Source organism: Rhinolophus ferrumequinum, chromosome 9, assembly GCF_004115265.2.
Source record: "Rhinolophus ferrumequinum isolate MPI-CBG mRhiFer1 chromosome 9, mRhiFer1_v1.p, whole genome shotgun sequence".
NCBI classification, from domain to species: Eukaryota; Metazoa; Chordata; class Mammalia; order Chiroptera; family Rhinolophidae; genus Rhinolophus; species Rhinolophus ferrumequinum.
The window spans coordinates 70,945,807-70,965,582 of NC_046292.1; the positions used below are offsets into that span (position 1 = coordinate 70,945,807).

Genomic DNA, 19,776 nt, shown 5'->3' on the forward strand with positions numbered 1-19,776 from the left:
TTTTATGTAAATAACCAAGCATTGAAAACTTTACAAAAACATCATTTATCTTAAATTGGTTAAGGTTCTTTTCCTTTTCTTTCCTTAAAGGGTCGAAGCATGGGTGGGTCTGTTGTAGACACACCTATTTTTATTCTAAGGAGCACGTGATCGACTCTCTCTCAAATCAACTTTTTCCAAACAGAAATCCCTCTTATATAAATGGGACCAGTGTATGTTAATTTACGTGATGGTGTTAGTTTTCAAAAACATAGTTAGTAAATAAATAAAGGGGGGATATAAAATACTGTGGCTTGCTTGGTGAATTTTAATTGCGAAATTTCTTCTTCTTTCGAAACTTCTTTCCTGCTGCATTTGCTGTTTTTTCAGCCATGATCTCTGAGTACTTCTTTCGGTTATATCTAAAAAGAAAAACCAAACGAAGTTCTAAAGTATGACACACCACACATTAGAAGTTAATGTAATCTTTTGGGGAGAGGCGGCCACTTCTAAATCTCAATTTTTCTTTTTGCATTTTTACCATTTATTCATCACATTTGTACTAAGTTCTACCATGTGTAAGGTGCCATACTAGAAGTTGGGGACAAAGGTGTGAACCAGACAGCCAAAGTCCCTGCCTTCACAGAGCTTAGTCTAGTGAGAAAAAATGGCAATTGTAGAGGGAAGCTTTGAAAACTGTCACTAGAGACCCATGCATGCACTATATCCAGCTACCAGAGAATATCAAATGCTTTAAATATTTTTGTGGGATAGAAATATAAAGATAAGGACTAAGAAAAAAGATTTACAGTTACCTGAAAACACAATATAGTTCTTAGAATCTTAAAAAATATACCACAGAACAATGGTTTTCAAAATGTAGTCTGGGAATGAGACCCTTTCAAGGACTCCATTAGTTAAAAACTATTTCACAAGAATACCAAGACACTGTTGTCTTTTTCATGCTCATTCTCTAATAAGTATACAGTGAAGTTTCCCAGAGGCTACACAATGTGTGGTATCATAGCAGGCTGATGCAGAAGCAAATACGAGGCTCGAACTGTCTTTAAGCCAGACAATGAAGAGATTTGCACTAAATTATTTTTGTTTTGTTCATGAAACTATGTTAATGTATAATGGATTTGTTATTTTAAAATGAATTAATAAATACTTTTAGTTTCTTAATTTTATTTTCCATTATGGCAATACCATTATGGTATTGACAAATGTTAACACACAAAAGTTCTTTGGGTCTTCAATAATTTTTAAGAGTTCAAAGGTATCCTCAGACCAGAGAATCGGTGCTATAGACTATTTTCTCATTGGGCTTTGGAAATACAATTTCCAAAGAAGCACAATTTATTGCAGAAACATAATGATGTAGTAGCTAGAAGCTTCAACAAAAGACTGTCATTACACAATTATGAAAAGTTTAAAAATTCTCTAAACATACTAAATTCCTATGTTCTAAAGCAGATTCAGTGTTACATAAATTTGTTATCACATCACTAAAGCTGAGGATAAGCTAAAAATCTCTTTAAAACAGAAGCTATTTACGCCCTTCTTAACTTTACAGCTCACTCAATCCCAAAAGCACAACTTACACAGACTTTCTAAGAAACCTAAGGTTAGATTGAAAATGAAACAAAACCAAAAACCACGTACAACACAGAAAAGCACATTTTCTTCTGTCCCAAGGACTTTTCTACTAACAAACATCTGATGCATTAAATACATTTGGTGAAGTTCCCTATCCCAAAGTGGTGGGAAGACAGAAAACCTCAAGATGGTCGTAGAAGATTAAAACTTCCCATGGCGAAATGGGCTAGTAGTGTTTCACATACTGTGACATGTAAATTTACGTGATAATGTTCATTTTAAGTAACGTATTTATCTTAATATATATGGAAAAATGTAATTAATCCATTTACAGTAGCAATGTAAAGTTTCCTTTTAAAATAAAGTAGGCAGTATACAGATAATGAAAACACCGTGAAAATGGTATTCAATGACTGAATGTGGGAAATAATGAACTGCCAAGATAACCTCTAACCTGCAATTTTAAGTTTCATTCTAAATATTTAGGTTACTGCCCCAACTTCCTTATTCTAAGATTACTTTTTAGTGTTTCAACACTTACCTATTAACATGTGCTGTGGATTAAGATTGACCTACATTTTATAATCTTGATGATGGCAATCTCAGAAATCACAGCAATGTTGATAGTGCTTATTTCTAAAATTTTTACCATTACCCAGACTTGTTAAATAGCTTATAATAACATTTTAAGTTTGTTTTCCATGCCTACAATCTACATTATTTTTTAAATCTTTGATAAATATTTTCACTTTTGCTATTAAACCAACCTGGAACTTCAGTAGAGGTTTCTGTATGAGGCATGCTTTTAAATCTCCTATTAATATACATATAGCTGCTTCAAGGACGTTTAAACATACCCAGATTGCTCCATTTTACACAGTCCTCCAATTCCTTATCTACTAGCCCTGCTTAAACCTTCCTCTTCACAACCGAACTTCTTCAAAGAGTTATGTCCATTTCTTCATTTTCAACTCACTCTCCAGTCCTCTGCAGTTTTTCTCCCTATCACTCTCCTAAAACTCCTGCCAAAGTTACTGTGATATCCATGTAACTAAATCCAAAGGAAGTTTTTATTTCATTTGATGTCTCATCAGCATTTATTCCTATTAACTACTCCTCTAGCTTACACCTGCTTAAAACAGTCTCTTTCCTTGACTTCTATGGCGCTGTGCCCTCCTGGCTAGCTCTTCTTTCCCAATCTCCTTTGCAGGCTCATTCTCCTCTCGCCAAATATTTTTAAGCTTCCCTCTAAAGCAGTGGTTCTAAACTGGGAATGCTTATGCCCTGAAAGGGACATCTGTAAATGCCTGGAGACATTTCTGATTGTCATGAATGTGAGTGTGTATGTGTGTGTGGGTGCTACTGGCATATAGTGGGCAGAGGCCAAGGATGCTGTTAAACATCCTACAATGCACAGGATAGTCCCACCAAAAAAGAATCATCCCATCCAAAATGTAAATAGTGCTGCTATTGAGAAACTGTGCAACAAAGCATTTAAAAATTATCTGAAATTTCAAAAGTTTATGCAAATTCTAAAGGAAAGCCAACATAAAGTGAAACATAAATTCCTTTACCTTCTGAACTCAGAATCAGCCAGCAGTTCTTCCACAATAGTTTTCTTCCTTTGTTTCTTTGGAATTCGTGAATGGTAGAAGTCAGCTGGATTGTCAACAATGGTTCCAATCTATGAACAATTGATTGAAATAAGTTATGTAATACTTGAATGCCACATTGTTTTCACATTTCAGGGTAGCTCTAGCAAAGTATATTTATAGAAAGGAATGAAAAACACAAGCTTACATTACACCAAAACGTTAATTGTGCCATTTTTAAAAAGCAAAAATCAATCACCTATTCAATCTGCATTAGGTCACACTAATGATATTTTCTCATTAGAGTTTATAATATATCCAAAATTCCTTTTACATAATTTAGTGCTAGACAGTACATAAATTCTTGATGAACAGCGTAACTAGAGGGGAAAAGTAGGACAGATAAACTCTTTTTAGCTTTCCAATTTAATGAAATTGACACAAATTCTACATACCTATTTGATCTCCTAGGTTATCATAAATGTTGCCAGCTTAGAACCTTCTTCTTGACAGGTCTGCATTAGTTATACATTCAACTGAGTGAAATTTACCAAGTGTCTACTATGTGTCAGGCTCTGTTTTTGATGGTAGGGAAACAAAGATAAAGAATATCTGGTTCCTAGCAATGAGGAAACCACAGTCTTAAGGAAGATCCACAAACAGGTAACTAGAAAAGGTAACATAGTATATGTTGACCAAATATTAGAGGCTCTGAAAACTAAGTGACCAATTCTACTTAGCTAAGGAGGTAGGTAAAGAAGGTTTCATAAAGGATGATATTTTAGCTTGGATTTATATGAGTAAAATTTCACCAAACAAACGGCAGAGCCAAGCACATGCAAAGTCAAATGCCAAAACCAGTCTGTGCATATTGAGAAGACTGAGTAGTTGAGTGTGTTCGCACTTCAGAGGGCTCTGTGACAAAGGAAGGGCTGGTGAACTGGTTTGGATGCAGACTGTGAAGGGCCACATTAAGGGGTACAGACTACCCTCCAGGTCACAAAGAATCACTGAAGGTATCACTGAATGATATCTGTGATACCACTGATCGGAGGCGTCTCACAAACAGTTGCCTTTTTTTGTTGTTGTGTTTTAAAGAATAAATGACTGACTACAATGTGAGGATGGACTAGAGGGAGAACAGACCTAGCAGCAAAGGACTACTGTATAATAACAATCTAGATGAGTTACATGAAAGGTAGTCAAGAAGAGCAAAATGAGCTTGAGAGCTACCAGAGTATTAACTCCATTGGGCTTTCATCTGAAAACACTTTGAAACCCAACTTTTAAGTTATTTTGAGAATTTGCCTGAGGCTACCCCTCTACCTTGAAAAGAAGAGTTTGGTACCAATGATTCCCTTTCCCCATCCATCCTGTAAGAATTCTTGCTCTTAGGCTAGTACTATTCATATATGGAACACCAATCTTATACATTCTGTAACTTTTAGAGCGATGACCTAGGAACCTAGTTACTATGTGCAACACTGTCTCTCTATATGAAAAGCCATTAAAGCTAGTAGCTGTCTGAACTGAGTTCTGACCATTATTATATGACCTGAGCGGATGTGCATCGTAGATATTCATCTATTTTAGAGTAAACAGAAAGATCACACTATAGTGCTTTCCAAACTAAAATCCACATAACCTCACCACTATATTCTGTTTGCTTCATACCTGGAAGTACTTAGGGAAGCCATCCCTATCATTTTTCTTGTAAAATCTTTTTGGGTCCATGCCAGCTCTCATCTTCAGTACTTTGAGATCATTTTTTAGTTCTTCTGTCAATTCTGGAGCTTTCATACCAAACCAGCCATCACCTGCTGTTTTTTGTCGCTCTTTCTGAAATTCAGATTTAAAAAACAATTAAACAGAAAATTCTAACTTTAATAAACAGTGTATAAACTATTCCTCATTTCCCCCATAATTGTACATACAGAAAATTTCATTAATTAAAAACAAATAAGGTTATTTAACAGAATGTATTAGTATCCAAACTATCTTCCATAAAAGCAATTAAATCACAAAAATGATTTCTCTGGTAAATTTGGCAAAAACATTATTAGTTTCATAAAAGAGGGCTCCTAAAACTTAATTTTGTATTTTAGTAAGAACTGATGAGTTGGTGGGAGAATAACCCACAGCTTTAATTTTTATTGTCTAAAATAGCCCACACAAGAGATAATGTATGAAAACATTTTCACTTCTGGAGCTTACATGTAAACACTAATACTTGTATTCCGTCACCCAGATATCTCAAAGTCACTCACTCCAACAGTCCAGAAATCTGTATTATTTCTTTGGGGGGAAAAAAAGTCTGTTCTTTTGAAACTCCTAGCAAGTGATTTGCTTAATTTTTTTTTTGTTGTTCCATTCATGCAACAATTGTGAAGTATTTACCATGTGCCAAGGGGCTTCCTATTAATGAGCACCTTCCTCAAATTTCCTCCACGCTCTCTCAATATCTTTATGCTTATTAGCTGAAATGCCTGATCAGATGGAAGCAATCCCTATATTACACTAGAGAAACTAGATTCTGTTCTCTCATTCGGCAGACTAAAGAGCAGGGTTTTTGGCTGGCTACATTAAGTTCTCTACAATAGCCTGCAACAGAATTCCTAGCCTTTAGTGAACAGTACCTATAAATCAAGAGGCGTGGACATTGACCTTGCCTGGTGGCTGTCACTGTTTTTAAGGAAGGAAAAAAAAAAGCTGTATCTGTGTACCACCTGGTGCACTTTCACTTTGTGAAATCCACATAAAACATGTTTATAGAACCATATTTTATGGGCCCTTAGGTATCCATGACAATTTTCTTTGGAAATATATTTTTAATTTTACAACCATATTGTATTAGCTGAACACATACAGTCGAACACATCTAAACATTCTAAATAATGAGAGTCACTGTACTTACTCTGCGTTTTTTTTGAAGTTGGTATTTTGATTCTCTGTACGGTGGGACACAATAGTTTTTTTCAAAATCAGGAGTAATGACGGCTTTCTGCAGAAGCTATAAAATTATTAAATTCGTTTTAAAATAATGTCAGAATGTCATATAATTTCAACCTTTTTTGCCTAATAAGGGAAACATCTCTCAGACTGAAGACTACTCCAAATATATTAACCTTTATGCACAGACATGCTATTGCCAACTTGTTCCTGTCCTTATATCACAATAAAAATGTTTTAGGAGGCAAACTGAAGGATTATTTTAGGTAATCTATAAAATTGATTACTGAGTTCAAAGTTCTTTTACCAATTAGAATCTGCACACATCAGATTTACACTGACATGTCGATTTGTACTTACTGATTTGCAACCAGGTACCTGCACCAAACTGGAAAATAAAGACAACAGAACAATGCAATGATGGCTCTTGAAAGCCCTGAAAAAAACCTGACTAGTTTTTTAAGTTCTTTTGATGTTGGTAAAACAGCTTCTTGTGATCTGAGGATACTGGCTAGACTATTAATAAGTATAGCAATAGTAGATTTCTATTAAACAACATATACTTTTTATATTATACCAACAAGATCTATGTAGATAAGTCTGCTTTCTGCAACTCAACATATCTTGGATGATCTTTCAATGTCAATTCATACATAGATCAGTAACTTTCTTATACATTGCTGCTGTAATTTTTCTTCTGACATTTAAAGTATCCATTAAACTTTTTTCTATTAAACACTGTAATGACCTGTGCACATTTGTGATTATATCTATCAGACAGGTTCCAAAATGTGTCATTTAAATTGATAGGTACTGCTAAATTGTCTCGCAAATAGTATGAACTCCTACCAGCCTTTTTCTTTACATTGCCACCATTATGTTTTTGTATACTGTCAGTGGTGCCTCTTGGCTATTTTCATTTGCTGTTGATCATCTTTTTGTGTAGTTAGTAGCTATACATGTATTAAGTCCTCTTCTGTGGGAATGCCTGTCCTCTTTCGGGTTCATTTTTAAATAGGGTTGTGTTCTTACTAATTTGTAATGTATTTTGTATTTTAGTGGTATTAACCTATGGTCTTTTTTGTTTATAACTGCATAAGTTTTAAAATTTTGTGTTATCAGGTCTGTTAATCTTTTCCTAAATGACCTGTGCATTTTGTTACTGACCTAGGATGACTAAATATTGTCATACTGTTTATGTGACCAAAAGGAGTCTCAGGGTAGTCAATCATTTCGCTAATGCAAGAACTAAAGAAGACTACTCAACTTTCAAAATAGCTCCCAGGAATACAGCAAATATTAATTTAGTCAATAAAATTTGACATTATCGATTCAAAAATCAATTACCAATTAAGATATCCGCAATTCAGGTTAAGGCCTAGAAGTTTCTGGGTAGCAGAAACCTATTATTCAGAAAAGAATATATATGACATTTATATATGTCATATATATATGACATGTATTTAACAGATTACTAGTTTCTTGTGCATCAAGTGCCATACTTGGCTTTAGGACAGTGGCTCTCAACTGGGAGAAAAGGGCAATGTCTGAAGACATTTTTGGTATGTGCGTGGGGGTGTGGATGCTACTCACATCTAGTGGGTAGAGACCAGGGCTGCTGCTAAACATCCTACAATGCATTCTCCCACAAGAATTACCCAGCCCAAAACATCGGTATTGCTAAGGTTCAGAAATCCTGTTTTAGGAACACAAAGATAAAAGACATTGAAATAACAATTATACCACATGATTAATAATGAATCTGATTGATACTGTGTGTTGCAGAAACACAGAGAAGGTTGGGGGAAGGACTAGCGTCCAAGAATGTTTCCCAAAAGCAGTGATCTATGATCGCTGCACTGGCCTGGGAAAGACCAGGGTATGTTCAGGGAATAACAGTCTTCAGTGGCCAGAACACAGCAGGTGGACAGTCAGAGCTGGAGGAACAGAGGCACCTTGAAGGCTCTAAGGAACCACTGAAGGACTTAAACAGGAGGATATCCAGGTCAGATTTGTGTTTTTAGAAAGAGAAATCTAGCAAAAGTATGGAGAATAGCTTGAATGACAAAAAGTAAGGGTGCTACTGGGTAGTTAAGAAGAAAACTAAAGGCCTGAATGAGCCAGTGACAGTGGGGTGAAAAAGAGGGAACAGAGCAGAAACAATGTAAGAAGCATCTGGCCTAGGCTTAGTGATGGACTGCAAAAGGGAGAGAGACTTTGATCATTTGTCCTGATCATTAACCAGGACAGAGAATACAAGAGGTGGAGGGGGTTCAGGCAGGGAACACAAGTATGACAATTAGTGAGGTCAAGTGCCTGAGCACATATGAAGAGGTAACAGGTATCTGAATTTAATGACCTGAAGAGGCACCAAGGCTAAAAAAACAGATGTGGGAAAAAGCCATGCAAGGTGGTAGCTAAAGCTGAGGGTTTGGATGAGGTCACCTACTCTATAATTTCCTCCTGAAATTAAATGTACAACTTTATGTCAATGTGCACTTTTTCCTGGTGGGAGGGGGGCACTCAAAGCTTTCAGATTCTCAATAGGGTCCAGAACAGTTAAGAACTAAAAGTATAGCAAGAAAAGAAAACACAACCCCTAGGATCATAAGCGGTAGATGCAAGAAGAGGAACACTGATCCTGTATTACTTTATTTTTCAAGTGTCATAGTTTATAGCTAGAACTTTATAAAAAGAAGAAATGATTGTTCTGGAAAGAGGGAAAAAAGGAACAAAGTATGCTCATGTAATTTCACTGTAGGAAAATTAGTCTCTTACCAAGGAGTAACCATTTCTATTAAGTAACTGGCTAGTTCTCTGAAAACTTACAGGACGCTTCATGTAACTTACCTCATTTTTCTTTTTTTCCTTGATCTGTGTTATGGTTTTCTTGTTCGACTGTAATTTGTCTGCATTAAAATTAATATACAAACCACCCAATTGCTTGATACTCAGACCAGGGTCTATGCTGCTGCTTGTCAACTGTAGACTGCAAGAGAAATGGTCACTTAAAGATCAAGCAATGAAATCAAAATGGAAACAACTGAGACTGTATTTTTACAATCACTTTTTTCTCTCTCCCCTTTTACCGTCAATGACCAAAAAAAAAAATCTTATTTTTATAATGGAGTTTTGAAAAACTGAACAAATACTAAATCTAGTAAAGTCATTAAGAAAAAAAATTCTGGATGAATAATGATTTAAACAAAGTATCTTTTTGGGAGCACATCCACATTAATTCTCCAGATTTTCTTTAAGAGGATTAAGGCCATGTAATGTCAATAAATTTCATAAAAAGGTTTTTATAAAGAATTACAGAAAAGAGGAGGACATACACCTGGCAATTCAGCTCAACTTCATATATAGGTAGTGAGTTAATAAATGTACACACCTCCATCTCTAAAACCAATGAGAAAGACGGGTTCTTCTACTCTGAACTTCCAAGTTACCCAAGCTTAGAATATTTTTCTGGACCAAAGGCATTTGGTTGTGCCTCTAAATCAAGGGAGTTTAATATAGCAACGACCATATTTCCCACTGGAGCTTTTTAAAAATATAAATGTCACACCCAAGATCTACCAAATTAAAATCTTCTGCAGTTGCCCTCGGCTCCTGCTATATTTAGGTAATAAGAATTTCTACTTTATATCACTGTGGGGTCCTTTTTTAAGTACACTTGGACTTACAGTCACTTTCTTCCCTAATTATTCACATAAACTGATCAGTTGACAGTTTTGATAACCAACCTCTACGGCAAAGTGAAGTTATTTTATTGCAGTGCCTTGGCAGTGATCCTCAACTCTAAATGTACATTATCCAGGTAGGAGAGTGGCTTTTAAAAAAAATAAGCATGCCTGAGTCTAGCCCCAGAGACTGACTTCACTGGTTTAAGAGTGAAGACTGGACATCTGTTAATGCATAGTTCCTTACAAGGATCCCTGTATTTCCGGTGGATACACTGCAACCAAGGGCCTCTGCCTGGGAAAAAGAAATTTATAACAGAGAAAAAGAAACTAAATAGCCCCAAACATTAATGCTTTTCAATGGGTGATAGATGGGATTATAGGTGACTATTTTTCTCAGGCATTCTTTTTCAATTTTTTTCCTACAATTAACATACAGTAAAAAAACAAGTTACTTTACTTTCCTTTTATAATGCTCTTAACAGTCATGCAGGAAAATCCTAACAGATGATTTCTAATATATCATCAAAAAGAACACTTTCAGCTATCATTGGTGGGAAAGCTATGACTAAAAAAGGCATCCAGAGATGAAGGAAATGCTGGATAAAAGAGTTGTTTCAGAAAGAACCCGAGGCAGTAATTTTCTCAATTCCCATGTTTTCTATTATTTTATATTTTTATGGTAAATTACCTGTTTGAAACTTACTTTTTAAAATAAAGGTAAAACTTACAGTTTAGACGTTGTGCCATTTAGTAAGTCGTCTTCATCACTCAACTCATCATCTTTATTTTTGTCATGGTCTGATGGTTCTTCTTCACTTGCTTCCTCCTCTTCCTCCTCTTCTTTTTCTTCCTCAGTGGCAACTTCACTTGATTTGTCTTCCTCATCCAAGTAAAAATTTTTATCAGCACTCAATCCAGGAGTTGTGTCAATTACAAACAATGGATTGTCACATAACATATTTTCTGAGTCTCCATTTAATGACTCCTTTTGACCACTATTTTCAGCAAAACACACAGTGTCCTCTTCACTCTCACTGTTTTCAGACTGCTGGCTTTCATCACTGCTGAGAAGTAATAAAACAGAATCACCTTTATCCTGAGATTTGTTAAGCTCAGACTTGTACAGTTTGGTATCACACTCAAAATCTACATCCCTTTCTTTGTTCACGTCTTTACTGACAGCTAGAACTGTGCACTCTCCTTCATCACTATCACCCCCATCACTAAATGTCAGGTAACTTCTTTTCATTGTGCTCTTTCTCTCTTCAGGACACCTGTCTATTTCCACAACTGCAAATGTTTGAGCTAATGATTTCATTACAGTATGACAGTTCAGATTTGAGGGCTTTGATGTAGTTTTGTCATTTTGGGGTGTTGAATGCCTTTGAGAAAGTAACTGCTGACGGCCAGTGTCCTGAAGTCCAGAAAGATTCAACTCAGAATTTTTCTCATTAATTTCTTTCCCCTCATCTTTCATCCCTTCAGCTTCTTCATCTAAACTCTTACAATTCTGCTTTATTTCTTTGAGAGGTGCAACATTGGCCTGTTTTTCTTCTTGTATATTAAAACATTGGCCTTTTTGCACTGTTAGGTTTTTTTCTGAATTTCCAGGGAAGGAATCATTATCAAAGTCATTGCACATTTCACTATTAGACAGATTTGGCTTATTTATCTGAGAAAGAGCTCTTGCTTGTAAATGAGATGAAGTTTGTCTGGTATCTAAATCCTTTGAATTTCTAGGTGTATTTACCACTTGCTTTTCATTTTCTGGTATAATCTTAGTATCTTTCTCCTCCATTTGTGGTTGCAATTTCCTCTGCATACTCCTTGTTGTTCTCCGAGCTGCAATTCCAGAAAATGCAGAAATATCTGAGCATGATGACTCAGCATCAGAAATAGCTTCTGCATGTGATTCTTGGCGTGGATCTGTTTGGGATTTAGCTTTACTTCTTCTGGTTCTTGTGGTTATTACTGTAGGAGAGACAATTCTAGAAATTCCTGAAACATGCGATTCTGCTTCAGACAATTCTTCAGAATGAGACTCATTTATTGGAGTTATTTTCAGCCTTTTCCTAGCACTGGACACTGGGGTGCATGCAACTACAATTTGCCTTCTCCTAGTTACTCTTAAAATGGTATCCTGGAGCGCAGACACAGAAGAACAATTTGACTCCGCTTCAGAGGTCTCTCCATCAGTAGGTGGTTTGTTCATTTCGGGTAATGAGCCTATAGTTCTGCTCTTCCTCTTTCCAGTTTTAGAAGTTCTACGGATTGGACTTGGTTTCCTAGTGCTCTGTGATTCAGTAGTACTTGAGTCATCAGAAGGAGATTCCGTCCTGCCTTTCAGACATGTTTGAATTCTTTTAGCAGCAGAATTCTGTAAGCCAGAGAAAACACACTATTACCGTATTTTGCCATATATAATGTGCACTTTTTTGACCTAAATCTGTGAGGGAAAAATCAGGATGTGCATTATACATGGTTAGTACTAATTCCATATCTATATAAATGTTTTCAGTTCTTTTATTTATGCTTATGAGTTAAAAATGTAACTCTAGAAATCAATGATACCTGTATGCAAAATAATACCCTGGTATACGATAATTGGTTTTGTTGAACTTACAACGAACTTGCAATGACAAAGAATTCTTGGCCTTCTATGATGCATACATATCATCGATTTGTTACCAGCACATAAAATTTCTTGTACCTTGTATCTGTTCTTGTATTTTGTAATTATTTGTTACATAAAACTTATTGTACCATTACATGTTAAAAATAATAAATTCCTTTATAATACAAAAACAAGTACCAAATGTAAACAAATAAAAATTTGAATTAAAAAATTAAAATGAAAGGTTTGTCCCCTGAAAGTTTGGGCCAAAAACATGGGTGTGCTTTATGCACAGGAGCACATTATACATGGCAAAATAACGATAATTTACGTAGGCCTGGGACACAGGCAAAGTGAGTGAGGCACTCCCCTCAGGATCAAATCTTAAGAGGGCACTAAAAAAACTCAGTAAACAAGATGAATACAAAACCACCACCCAACATTTAAAAAAAATCAAAAGCTTAAATACTAGATCTGCCCCTGCATTTGCAGGGCCCCGCTTCACTCACCTCATCCAAGTCTTGGTTATGACTTTGGCGAGAAAAGAAAAATTAATAGAAAATTTTCTCTACTCAAAAAAGTCAAATATGCTAGGTTGACCTACATTCCGACACACGGGGAAAAGGGAAGAATATTAACTCTGAGCAGAGATGTGTTTAGGTACACACACCGATAGACTCGGTCTCTGCCCTTACCTTTACATACAGAAGGGAGTTAACGCTCCATTCCCTTCATCGCAGAATCAGAGGTAGCGACCTACTAGCGCCCCTGAGCGCCACCAAGCAGCATCACCGCAGATATCCCCACGCCAAAAGGAGGTGCCGTAGCTAGCATCGCCACGTGAAAACAGTGCCCTCGCCAGCCCCCATTAATCAGGCTCTTGCTTGGTGGCCGAAATTAATCCTTAGGACAGTGTTAACAATAAAGTTAAAAGGCTTGAGCTGTGCATTTGCATTACGAAGCTGAACTACCCAAAGCAAGTTATCTAACCTCTCTGTTTCATACGAAGGACTTCCTTAAAAGACTGTAGTGTGGAGTGAAGACGAAGCGACAGGCTTAGCGCGGGACCTGGGACGCAGCAGCGCGCGGCAAGCTCCAGCCCTTTCCGCCGCTCCTCCCGACGCTCCGCGGGACACTTGCGCCGCCCCACCGGCCTCAGCGCCGTTCTGCGAAGCAGCGAGAAGAAATGAGGGAGGCTTGCTGTTTCCTACCTTCTGCCCGGAACTTTCAGCCGTCGTCGCTTGGATACGGGCCTGAGGCCGCGCCGACCTGGTAACCACCATCTTACCGGCTCGCGGCCACGAGCGCCCGCGACTGTCCCGGCGCCCCGGAAGTGCGTCAGACAACTGCCTCGCTCGCGTTTTCCGCGAGGATTGCGGAACTCGCGAGAATCTCTTACCAGCCTCCGCCCCGCCTACTTAGGCCCTCCGGGACCTGGGGATCGCCAGGAGTACGGGTTTTAGCGTTCACTCCAGTGCGGTAGGAGACAGAGCATCCTTTTGCAGGGAGAGACCGTAGTGGGGGCGACGAAACTCTCAGTGACAGAGGTCCCTCGTCCCCGTTTCGCACGGACGATTTGGAAAATCACATCTCTGCCCCTCTCCATCCCTCCTCAAAGTTTTCGGCAGTTCTCAATGAACGTCTTAATGTAGCCAGGGATGTGGCAGAAGGAGACGTTTGCATCATTTGTAATACTTTTGGTTTTCTTTTCTTACTTGTTTTTTACAGTTATGTACTCTTACATTATTTGTGAAGTTAAATATAAATAAAATTTAAAGACTCGGTTGGGGTAAAGATGTTTATGTTAAATACTCCAGGAACTCGGAGACTAGTTGAGAAGCCATATAATCTAAAGGTAATGCGGTGACTAGGGACTGGAAAAAAGCAGAAAAGAAGAAATGTTAAATTGTAAAGGAGAGCGATGACTTTTTGTTTTTGTTTTTTGCAGTGAAAGGAAGAGAATGACCAGAATCAAGAGAGGTTTTTGGTTTTCTTTTAGGGTGAAAGGTGGAGAGCTAGAATGATTGAGGGGAATGTAAAGGGACTGAAGTAGACGGATATTGGAGGTGAGAAAGGATGATCGACTCACTAACTGTATATTCTACTTCTTTAGAACAGAAAACCGGTTTTTTTCCCCTTAATGTCACAAAGCAGATTTTTCGGTGGGCACATGCCTCCCAACTAAGGGAGGAGCTGTTGCAGCCAGATGTGGCTAAATTTTGGCCAATTACATATAAATTGAATGTTGTGTAGTCTTTTTAGGGACATCTTAAAGAGAGGAGATCCTGCCTGCCTTGTTTAATTTCATTTTACTCCCTGGAAAGTTGTGCTCTCTAGTTTTCAAGCAGCAATTTTGTGCCATGAGGATGAGGGCCACACTTCAGGGATGGCAGAGGAGTGAGAAAGAAAAAAACATGGATCCCAGACAACAGGTAGAGCTGCTTATCAGTCCTAAATAGCCCACTTCTAGATCTGCTTCACCTGAGAGAAACACCTGTCTTTTTAAGCCACTGTTATTTGGGGATTTTCTGTTATTTGCAGCCGAACTTGATCCCAACTGAAGAATGGAATAAAAGAGAGATGGAGGGTTTAGCCACACAAGAATGCTCCCTCCTTAGAGGCTGGAGGGAAGAGCTGCTATTTGAAGCAGAGAGGAGAATTGTGACTACAGGAAGTTAAAGTGGAGAGAAGAGGAGGGTATTTTTGGATAACCTCTTTCTTTAGAAGATTCATCTGCTCAGAAGAATGGAAAAGGTTTAGATTGATTCTTGGGAATGTGGTGAGGAGCAAAAAAGGAATTTTGGTAGGGCCAAGTAGCTGTGATACTAAGAGTAAGAACAGAAAAAGGCTAGATTTGAAAAGAGAGCAGAACGGTATAGAGGAAGGAAAGTGTACCTACTGGTGGTCAAAGCAGCAGAGAATAGCATCAATCATAGAATTGAGCACTTACTATATGCTAGGTATTAAGTGCTTTAGGTGTGCTAACTCATTTAATCTCTGCAAAAACTTTAATGTGAGCAAATACATGAAAATAGAAATTAAGGTCGCAGGATTGGGTATAGAAAATTTGGGCGAGTATATGAAAATCAATGTGTGACATTCACTTGCGAGCACGGCCTCTTTAAAACAAACAAAAATCACAATCTAAAAAGGTCAAGAAACAAAATACCAAAATTAAAATGTCAATTCATATTCATAATCTGAGAAGACTAAGCTGGTCTATTATCAACAGGTCTGCTGATCGCAGACCAAACTGCAAAGTGGGCTTCCCACGTCTGCCCTGTTTAGCTATTTGTTAGGTTGATGCAAAAGTAATTGCATTTAAAAGGTTAATAATTACAAAAACCACAATTACTTTTGCACCAACCTAATACCTTCTTTGCCTACCCTCTCTACCCAAAGTGGATGTGGGGCAAATACAGTATACCCACATTTAGGTAAGTACAGTATAAAAATACAGTACATATTACTCAGGTCCAAAGGGAGACTCTATCTTGATAGTTTAGATTTTACTAATTAAACCCTTAAACTGAAGGGTTGAGTCTCTCTCTGGAATTTTAGGCATTAACTAAAAGATGAGTTTTAGTGCATGAGCCTTCAAATAATAGATACTATTCATGGTCACTCTGCATTATTACATATAAAATGTTACTTTTAAATTAAGTTTGACCTGTAAGAAGGTCCCCAATAATCCCATCTGCTAGTTTCAAACCCTTGAGTGTGGGCTGAACCTAGTGACTTACAATAAAGAATCACAAAAGTGACGGATATCACTTTAAGATTAGGTTATAAAAAAGGCTGGCTTCCATCTTGCTCTCTCACTTGTTCATTCTGCTAGCTGCAAGTTACCAACAGCCCTATGGAGGCCATGTGACAATGAAGTGAGGGAGGCCTCTGGCCTTCAGCTAGTGAGAACTGAGTTCAGCCAATAAGCACATGAGTGAGCTTAGCAGACCAACCTCAATCACGCATAGAGGTGAGACTAACCTCAGCTGACACTTTGCTTGCAAACTTTGGAGAGATTTGCGGTATCCAAACAGCAGCAAAGTAACTATTGAATAATTTTGTTCTAAAATTTCATGTAAAGGAAATAATACAGTATGTACTCTTTCATGTCTTGTTTGTTTCACTCAGCATGTTTCTGAGATTCAGCTATGTTATTTAATTGCTGAATAGTATTCCATTGTATGATTATAATACAACTCCTTTATCCATTGAACTGTTAATAGCATTTGGGTGGTTTCCAATTTTCAGCTATTATGAGTAAAGTGCTATAAACATTTATATGTGTCCTTTTTGGACATTTTTTTTTTTTTGAGTGAATATCTAGTAGAATTGTTGGTCATTTGGTTGTGTACATTTAATTTTGTAGGAAATAGTTTTTTTTCCATAGTGGTCATACCATTTTACATTCCCACCAGCTACACGAGAGTTCTGCTTATCTCACACCCTCACCAACACTTGATATTGTTGGTCTTTTAAAATGTTAGCTATTTTAATAGTTTTAAATTGCATTTTCCTGATGAGTAACGATGTTGAGTATCTTTTAATATTCTTATTGGCTTTTCACACGTTATCTTTGGAGAAAAAATCTATTCTAACCTTTTGCTATTTTTTATTGGGTTGTCTTGTAACTAAGTTGTAAGAGTCTTTTACACATTCTGGATACAAGTTCCTTATTAGATGTATGATTTATAAATATTTTTCCCATTCAGTGGGTTGTCTTTTCACTTTCTGATAGTGTCCTTTGAAGTGCAATTTTTTAAAAATTTGATTATGTCCAATTTATTTTTCATTAGAAATACGTATTAGAAAATATTTCCTCCGAGTCAATGGCTTGCATTTTCATTTTCTTAAGTGTCTTGTGAAGAACAGAAGATTTAAATTTTAATTAAATCCAGTTATCAATGTTTTCTTCTTTGATTATTATCAAAAAACTTTGCAGCCAATTTTAATTGTCCTGCTTTGTTCTAATTCTATACACATTAAAATAAGTTGAAATTTTCAACTAAAAATAAAAAAGCAAGCAAAAAAAAGACATTATTTCTAGGGAAGGAAATCAAGATTTTCATTAGCAAGAGTATATATGTATGCTGTAAGTCAATGGAATATTATCTTCAAGTTGCTGAGGGAAAGTACTTGGAAACTCAGAATTTTGTAATGTCCAATCATCATTTAAGATTCAGAACAAACTAAAGACATTTTCAGACAAATAGGACCTAAAGTTTACTGCCCAAAGTCCTTTGGTAATTACTAAGAACATACTTAAGAAAAAAAGTGAACATAAATGGGGTAGGATGCAAGAATCGACAGTGAGCAAAGACAGAGAAAACAGAGCTGACTCAAAATAAGTACTGTGTATTGTAAAATATGAACCGTCTTAAAATAATGGACCAACACACACACACACAAATGTTGTATGACATTTTATACATTTATTCATTGCTAAGGGATACATATTAAGGTTTTTGACTTTTTTGGTAGGAAACTACATAAAGCTATATCCTGATATAGTTAGGGGATCTGGGCAAGTTTTAGTCTTTTATAAAACATGACTTTTCCAACACAGTAGCTACTCTTGTCTTAACAGAAGACATTCCTTTCTATCTGATAAGAATAAGCTCTTGAAGAAACTGTTTTCACTAAATTTAAGTTTACATATAAACTGTTCCTTATTCAACAAAAGCATATTTACAAACCAGGCAAACAACAGCCTCTGGACTGAATGCCCACCCACACCTCCTCCTCTGATCCAACCCTAAGGTTAATTTCTTCAGGGGAGCCTTCTAAAAATAGGGAATTTCCAGCCCCACTTCCTTCCACATTCCCCCAATCCCTACACCACTGTTATCATTATCAGATGTAGCCTTTTATTGCTCTGGTTCATGTACAGATCTCTCTCTCCTCCCAAATATACTAAGCTCCTTGAAGATAGGGGTTTTTTTTTCCATTTCTGTATCTATCTGCCAATACCTTGCACAGTGCGTGTTACACAGCAGGCACACGATAAATCCGTTGAATGAATGCACGCATAGCTTTATGGCTGGGATATTTAAAAATTATTCATAATTTATTTTCAAATCCTACGCAGTTTGAGTTTAAGGAGTTCAAAATCAATATAATGTTTCAGGATGCTTCCAACTATTTAAACAACTCAGTTAATTAAACACTTCAATTAAATTCATACATAAAATTAAAAACTAAAATAATAATGCTTTATATTTTGCCTGTATTTTATAGTACACCACTACAGATACATAAAACTAGAATTATCTGGTAGGGAAAAGTTATGTTACATATTTTTCAAAAATAAAACTGACAATGAAACTAACATATCCCATCACCAACTTTATAGGAAAACGACAGGTACAAGTTCTGGTACATTAGGAAGTTAGTTTTTAAAAAATAGGTTCAGAATCATAAGTTGGTATATTTCAGTATAAAAACAGAAATGGTTTAAATCTCATGAAAACAACTTCAAATTACTCTAAATGTACAACTGGCAGAAAGATAAACTGTCAGTTAATATATAATAAATTTGTAACTCACATTCCCAAATATTGAAAATGCTAGGTGGAAAAATTAGAAAGAAAATCTTTTCTGAAAAGAGATGTAATTAAATGAGCCTTGGATCTTTTATCACTGAAAATCAAGATTCTATTTCAGTTACTACTTGGCTTTGTTAGGGAAAAGTCTGTACCATCCATTCAAAATAGAATAACTTTATTTTCCATTTCACATATAGCTGTCTAAGTGATCTCTGAGAATGTGAGAATTATTAGCTATTATTTGGGATTCAAGTTCTAGCACAGGTCATCCCTAAATGAATACTTTACTAGCACACTGGTACAATTTTGAAGTGGTCTTCAAAATTTACACCATGTGAACATACTTTATAAGTCACCTTGCTCCTTCTGGTGACTAGTTTCTTGAATGGGAATTCAAGATAGTCTTATTACAGAACAAACTCCAAGGTACAGTACATTTTGTTAACGTAAGGCTCCAGTTTATTTTGGAAATGTAATAATAAACTGCAGTTTCTTTTCATGTTTACTGAAAATAACCAATAGTATCAATTCATTCTACCTTGGGTCACTGGATATACATCTCCCCTGAAAATATATCTGTTATAGATACTATCGATAACTTAGCTTTAAGCAATTATTTGGTAGTATCACTGTTCTTTATTTTATGGCTTTTTAAACATTAAGTCCTTAAATATTTGAAAAGTATCTGCTATTTTCTGATAGGTCACAAAAAAAAATGTGAACATGAACTTGGAAAATTATAAAGCCTTAAAAAATCATTTTTTTTTTAAAGGAACAGAAATGAAAGGTATAGAGAGGTGGAACAAACA

The 19,776-nt window shown here is 36.4% G+C and overlaps 1 protein-coding gene across 2 annotated transcripts; it reads right to left on the reverse strand.

Annotated features, from left to right (window-relative positions):
• Window positions 1-27: 27 nt before the first annotated feature.
• On the reverse strand, window positions 28-14,058 carry DNTTIP2 (deoxynucleotidyltransferase terminal interacting protein 2). Of its 2 annotated transcripts, none has more exons than XM_033115275.1 (7): window positions 13,631-14,058; window positions 10,534-12,182; window positions 8,970-9,108; window positions 6,085-6,180; window positions 4,845-5,009; window positions 3,153-3,262; window positions 28-401 (listed from the first exon to the last, which is right to left on the reverse strand). In XM_033115275.1, exons 1-7 carry the CDS (start codon window positions 13,700-13,702, stop codon window positions 308-310), a joined length of 2,325 nt encoding a protein of 774 aa, XP_032971166.1. In that variant the 5' UTR covers window positions 13,703-14,058; the 3' UTR covers window positions 28-307. The 2 variants fall into 2 exon arrangements, with proteins under 2 accessions (XP_032971166.1, XP_032971167.1); XM_033115276.1 differs by having other exon boundaries at window positions 13,410-14,043.
• Window positions 14,059-19,776: the final 5,718 nt, after the last annotated feature.

What these genes read in the sequence shown, in the direction of transcription:
- DNTTIP2 (XM_033115275.1), bottom strand. Translation starts at nt 13,702, where the DNA reads ATGGTGGTTACCAGGTCGGCGCGGCCTCAGGCCCGTATCCAAGCGACG. An exon ending in CTGAAAGTTCCGGGCAGAAG is followed by an intron (nt 12,183 to 13,630) that starts GTAGGAAACAGC and finishes TCTGGCTTACAG; the next exon opens with AATTCTGCTGCTAAAAGAAT. An exon ending in GCTGATTCTGAGTTCAGAAG is followed by an intron (nt 402 to 3,152) that starts GTAAAGGAATTT and finishes TTTTCTTTTTAG; the next exon opens with ATATAACCGAAAGAAGTACT.